The sequence below is a fragment of the Centropristis striata genome, chromosome 24 (genome assembly GCF_030273125.1).
Source record: "Centropristis striata isolate RG_2023a ecotype Rhode Island chromosome 24, C.striata_1.0, whole genome shotgun sequence".
NCBI classification, from domain to species: Eukaryota; Metazoa; Chordata; class Actinopteri; order Perciformes; family Serranidae; genus Centropristis; species Centropristis striata.
The window spans coordinates 12,454,649-12,461,288 of record NC_081540.1 but is presented as its reverse complement, the minus strand read 5'-3'; the positions used below and the strand labels follow the sequence as shown (position 1 = coordinate 12,461,288).

At 33.0% G+C, this 6,640-nt stretch overlaps 1 protein-coding gene across 1 annotated transcript in view; it reads right to left on the bottom strand.

Moving 5' to 3' along the window:
- Positions 1-2,921: 2,921 nt before the first annotated feature.
- Positions 2,922-6,640, bottom strand: part of LOC131962777 (methyl-CpG-binding domain protein 5-like) — a 29,863-nt gene continuing 26,144 nt past the window's right edge. Inside the window, exon 10 of the mRNA XM_059327840.1 lies at positions 2,922-6,600. Within this exon, the coding sequence (XP_059183823.1) occupies positions 6,538-6,600 (63 nt within the window). The 3' untranslated portion in view covers positions 2,922-6,537. The remainder of the gene's footprint in view (positions 6,601-6,640) is intronic.

The window sequence follows — 6,640 nt, the reverse complement described above, 5'->3', positions numbered from 1 at the left end:
CACGGTGCCGCGGCGCGCACCCGTGCCCCGCATCAGCACCACCACCGTCAGTGTGAACGCGCATACACAGATGAATCCCTCATATTATCCCTTATTTTAAAGCTAATGAATGAATACAGCTAGGGAATAATTATTAATTCATGATATCAAGCTATATTTCGCAGATTTATATTGTTAATACAAAACAAAACAGGCTTAAATCTTGTAATTCGTTAAAAGTTGCAATACTAGTGTAGAAAACCTCAGTTACACATCAGTCAAAAGCTTACTTATAGGTTTAGTTAAAAAAAAAAAAGGCCTATTAAAATATTAGAACCAAAATATGCTTGAGTAGTACTCATCATGCAGAATAAAATATATTTTACATTATTGGATTATTATTATTGATGCATTCATGTGTTCACACGTCACTTAAATGTCGCTAAATGTAAATGCAGCTGGTAAAGGTGGAGCTAACTAATTACTTTATATACTGAAGGGCAGATTAATTTATATGACTACATCATAAATGATTAGTTGATTTGATTGTTGTATTCATAATTATGAATCAGCAAAGTATGTCTATAATGTTGCCAAATAAATGTAGGCTATAGTGCAGAAAATTAGGGCTTCCAAAATGTAGTGGACTGGAAGCATGACGTAGCATAAAATGGAAATATTCAATGAAATTACCTTAAAAGTGTATAAAAGTATAGTACATCAGTAAAATAATTCTTTCCACCACAGCAAATAAATTAATTTCATATAGCCTTATGATACTGCTAAAATATAACATGTATTATACTAAAACTGATATGGGATATGTCATATATATATATATATATATATATATATATATATATATATATATATATATATATATATATATATATATATATATATATATATGTGGGCATCTGTATATATATATATGTGTGTGTGTGTGTGTATGTATATATATATATATATATATATATGTGTGTGTGTGTGTGTGTGTGTGTGTGTGTGTGTATATATATACACATACATACATAATTTCATTTTTTTTTAATCCTTGAAGATTTTATTTTATACTTTTAAAGAAACCAATTTTAAAACATATTAAAAATTAACATATTAAATAATTTAATTCTAAAAAAACACATAAATAGCAAAATAAACCTTGAGTTGACCGAAACTTCTTTTAATTATTATTTTAAAGTATTTTAGTTGTTTACCAGACCTTGAATTTTTTTACTTTTCTATAACGTATAGATACCAATTTTAAAACACTGGCAATTTGTTCTTCAGGTGTATTTTATGTCACATATCCAACAATTATCTTTTACCTGTTTATTATTTTATTCTCCATATCTTCTGGTGGAATATTCTGAATTACTATCCTATTTGCCCACTAGGGGGCAGTGTGCAACAAGAAACACTTGGTTTAAAATTATCCTTGTTTTTAATCCCATTTTTAAATTTAGAATACAAAATAACGTGGGAACTATTTTGAAACATAATCAGGAAACAAGAAACAGGAAACATAAAAACACATTACACACAGATTATTCAAGTAAGAGTGACCATGTTTTTAATATCTTAAACATCTGTGCAACATTGTTCAAAATGTTACATCACTGCATGACCTGTAATGTTTCACAATATTTACAAAAAAAATGCTGCTTACATCAAACCATTAAAAAAAGTCCAAACAATCTCAAAATAATGGACTCTGACAAACTATTCCTAGCCCACATTAATGCAAAAAAGAAAAATAAACAAGAGCAATCAAGTGCACATCATACTTCACGCAAGTCTATTTTTTGTAAAGTATATATTAGTGAGAAAATATATACTTAATTACAAGTTGAAAAAATAAAATACTGACAATGAAAGAGTGGAAGATGGAAAATTAGATTCAAAGAGCAGAAAACAAACACAAGGGAAAATAAAAATCATACTCACACCTCAACACACACACACACACACACACGCACACACACAATCACAGGTGGAAGGAGGAGAAAAAATAGACTGCACAGACCACCTCGAACACAAAAATGCTTTGAACTCTTGACCACAAAGAACATGAAACTGATATAACAGATCCATAACACATGGGTTCCCAACATGAGACCGGGTTCCTGCATGTCATTGCACAAATAACGGGGAGGGGAGAGGCAGAATGAACTTTACCGAGAGAGCTCACGTGTTCTCGACACAGAACGTCACATTTTGAAAACGGCCCCGGAGGATTTCCTCGCCACAGATTACAGTAAAAACTGAGGTTATTCAAAGTGTGCACCCTGAAAAATAGGGACATTTTTGAAAAGGATTGATAGTTTTAACAGGTTTTCTTTTAGTAGATTTCAACAGATATTATATGAAAGCTCATTCCGACAATGTAATGAACAGAAGATTCTGTAAGTCATTTTAATAAGAACCTTTCTCAAAATTATAACTAAGTATCTTAAAATCATAGCTTTATTTTTACATAACTTTATTTTTTACAACTAGGATTTGGTATTGCAAAAATAATGACTTTATTAAAGAAGTGAATCATTATTTTTAGGAAGCTTTTCATTATTTTGAGAAATTTTCCCTTTTGTTTTTACATATATCAGTCTAACTCGTTATTTGAGATACTAACTTATCATTTGGAGGATTTTTCTCATTAATTCTCAAACTAACTCATCATTTTTTTTTAGAAAGTTAAGCATGAAAGAAAAAAGTTTCTCATATTAATTATACACGTAAGTCATAATTTTAGAAAGTTTCTCGTGAATACCAAAGTTTACTAAATTATTTCTTAGTATTATTAGTAAATATTGAGAGTTTTTCATTAATCATTATACCAAGTCATTATCTTTGAGATACAAAGTCATAATTTTAGGAAGGTTTCTCATATAAATTCTCATACCGTGTCATTATTTTGTAAGTAAGTCATTATTTTAAGAGAATTGCTCATTATAATGACTTACAGGATCTGTTTTTGTCACCATAGTTGTGTCTTTTACTGGCATTAATGGGCTTTCATAATATCACCTGTGTTGCCATAAACTTCACATCTTTTGGAAATTGTGTCCTCAAACAGGTTGGACATAATAATGCACCCACATGACCTGCTGCTTCAGAAATGTCCTTGCGTTCTTCAGTGTGCACAAACAAAAAAGGCAAAAAATGTTTTGAGATAAGCTATCGATCTCATTAGAAAATACAGTACAACTTATGCTTAATTAATGTTCGTAAATGTGTTCACACATGAACAAAATAAGAAATGTGGAAATTGTTTACTTGGCTGTAATTTAAAGTTTGGATATACTTTGACGTTTATAAGTGTGATTCCTGGCTGACAAACTACAGTTTCCTGCAGTTGTAAAACTTGTGAGCACATTCAAAAGTTGCAGATATGTTTTTAATATTAGTGTTAATATGTTTTACTGAGTGAGAAAGCAAATAATCTCTTGACAAAGTAGTGTATTATTTGGTTTTAAGGTTAGAATCAAACATTTGTAATAGCTGAGTTTCTTGCAACAAGTTCAAGTTTTTAATGTGTGCATCACAATGAAATTTAGGCCTTGGAGTAACAGTTGTGTGTTCATGTAAAAGCTACAAATAAATTACTAATCAATGGCTCTCAGGTTAGGTTTTCTTTGAAAAAAGATGGATATTGTAACCAAGAGGTTTTGAGCTTGTGCACGTCAAGAGGGGACATGTTGAAGGTGAAAGAAAAGGATTCAAACAATCAGAGATGCAGTGTTTCTAAGCTGTTGATCTTTGCCATCGATTGGTATATTGCACTTGATAATTCTGTAGTGATTTCAGGTTTGTCGTTTTGATCTCGAGGAGCAGCTGTGTGTGTACATTGAGTTTCCAATACTGTCGATTTTGACCGATCAAGTGATGATTTTACTCCGTAGTAGTGTTAAAACTGCATTTATCGCCGTCTGCCTTTTCAGATGTGCATATTCATAAATATTATGGTCTCGGAGGCAGACGTTATTACATTTCCTTCCTTTAACTAAGAAATTTGTGACACAATCTGTAACAAAAAACGATCAGAAAGCCTCACTGTAAAAAAAAAAGCGTTATCTAAAATGCTCACTTCTTAAATAAAAAGGGAACATGACCTTTGTAATGGACTCTGAATACTCAATCTATTCACTGTTAAAAAAAAAAAAACATACATATACACATATAAGGCTTGAGTTCTCAACTCTTGGTAGTATTATTGCCATCTAGCATATTTGTAAAGCTTAAAATAAATATGGAGTACTGTACATAAATAATTTACATCAATAAGCAAAACAAATAAAACACAAGGCCCCTAAATGCGAGAAATGCTGCTCATGAAAACCGAGTTAGTGTTTCCGTTTGATAATCTAGACTCTGCCTCTGAGGTTGGTTACTCTAACTAAAGCTATAGTTGTGGCAAAGAACGACTACAGTCATGGAGAAATCACTGTACAAACGAGCACGAGAACATAATCACAACAACCAAATGACATGAGTCTTCAATTCAGCGTGATTCTTGAATGTAGGTGAAGGAAAAATCCACCCAAAACACTTTTAGTGGTGACTTCGTGTTGCTTACCAGGTGACCTCAGTGCATGTTAACGTACTGATGGTAACAGCTACAAACTAGCTCGTCAAGTAGCCATCAAGTAGGGCTGCAAAAACTGATTATAACATCCACCAAAGATGGTTTTCGGTGTGGTTTGTTTGTCTGTTTGTCAGCTGGATTATGGAAAACCTACTGAGTACCTTCTCCTCTTCTCTTTCTGCACTCTCCTTCTTGTTTTCCTTATCAATTAACCTGCAGATTCTTAGTTTGTTTAATCCTTTAGTCTATGAAATGCTGTAAAAATCTGAACAGATACCCTCACAACATCCCAGTCCCCAGAGCAACTTTTTTTTCTTAATTTTATCTTTTCATTCCACCCAAAAGCCAAATCAGAAAGATATTTAATTTTGAATGACACTTGGAGAACACAAACGTCCACCTATGTCATGGTGCATGACATAGCTTTAAGCTTTAAGTCGTAAAGTGAACACAACATGGACAAAGATGTATTGTATAGTTGTTCCCAGAGTTATTGTTCTAACTTGAGGGGGCATTGTCGTAAATTTTTTTTTAAAGTTAGGAACTAATTTTTCAGATTTTTTTAATCATTATTATTCGAAAAAGTTACAGTCAAAACTGCACAGCATCAACCAAAGTTAGCAACAGTTTCCCAGATGGGTTTGTTTCACATCAATAAAAAAACATGGAGGGCAGCACTCCATAGACTTGTGGGTCATATTTTGTTTTGTTTTGTCACTTTGTCTGCAGAACATGCAGAAAGGTGCTGCAAAAGGTAACAAAACCGTGATAATACTGTTAACCGTAACAATAATTCATACAGTATATGCAATACCCTGTTTCATTAAATTCTGTAGTTTTTCAGTAATCCTGCTGACAAACACACAAACAATCCGAAACATGACCTCCTTGGCAGTGCGAATGATCTCCGAACAGAAATGCCCAAAATGATGTTTTTTTCTGAAAATTACAAACAATTAAATGAAAATCAAAAGGTTTTTGCAAAACTCCTGAAATGCACAAAAAAAAAATGCCTGAGGGTGGATTTTTCCTTCTTAAAAAATGGCAGGATTTGCCAATGAAAACAAAAAAACAAACAGAAATCACCTGCCAACCAGACATTTATCATCCAAATATCCTGACTGTCCTGTCAAAGTGAGTGGAGGAGCAGATGAAGATTTACCAACATTCGTCCGGCCGGTCGTCATTTCTCACCCTGCTCATTGAACACTTTCTGCTGGTAAAGTTCATTCTGTTTAAAAAAATAATAATTTTTCCCCCCCAATACAAATGAACACTTAACTGGTGTGACTTTTGTAATGGAGAACTCATATACTCATGCCTGTTCCACTGCTGTTCCCTTACAAAAAAACAAAACAAAACAAAACAGCACGTCTTACAGTCATCATATAAAAGCTTTAGGCTGTATTCTTATTTATCCTATGCATGCGGCCGTATGCAACCGCATTTCTGAATAGAAACCAAGACATTGGTACACTTCTGCTTTGTTTTTGTACAATAAAAGATAAAATGTGCATTAGGTATGCTTGTACATGACATTGTACAATATTTACATACAATTCTTAATAGCATGAAATTTCAGGATTATCTATATACATATTGAAAATGTATCAGAAATATTTGGACTGTCTATTTTTCTTAAATATGTAAGGTAATGCTTGTAGCTTTTTTTTTTGTTTGTTTTACTATCTTATACTAGAAAAAAATAGTTAATTCAGTGAGCTGTAGACAAATTGCAACCGATGTTTTCCTCTATTTTTTCTTTTTTTTCTCTACAGTTAAAACTGTATTGGTGATTGGAAATTTCCAGCACCTTCTGTGGTCAGTCATTGAGTCAAGTCGATATCATGGAACAAGGATGTACCACTGAAAGTCCATGTGTAGCACCTGTTAGAGAGCTCAGATCGCATCAAGGCTGAACGGACGAAGTCTCCGAAGGCTTTGAGGACGTTCTTGGGCCGACACATTCAATGTTATCTGGATATCTTCCTCCTCTTAGGCTTGGGGAGCTTCACCTGACGATCTCTCGACGGGATCTGATGGCAGATAGAAAGAAAATATGATGCTGACGGCAAA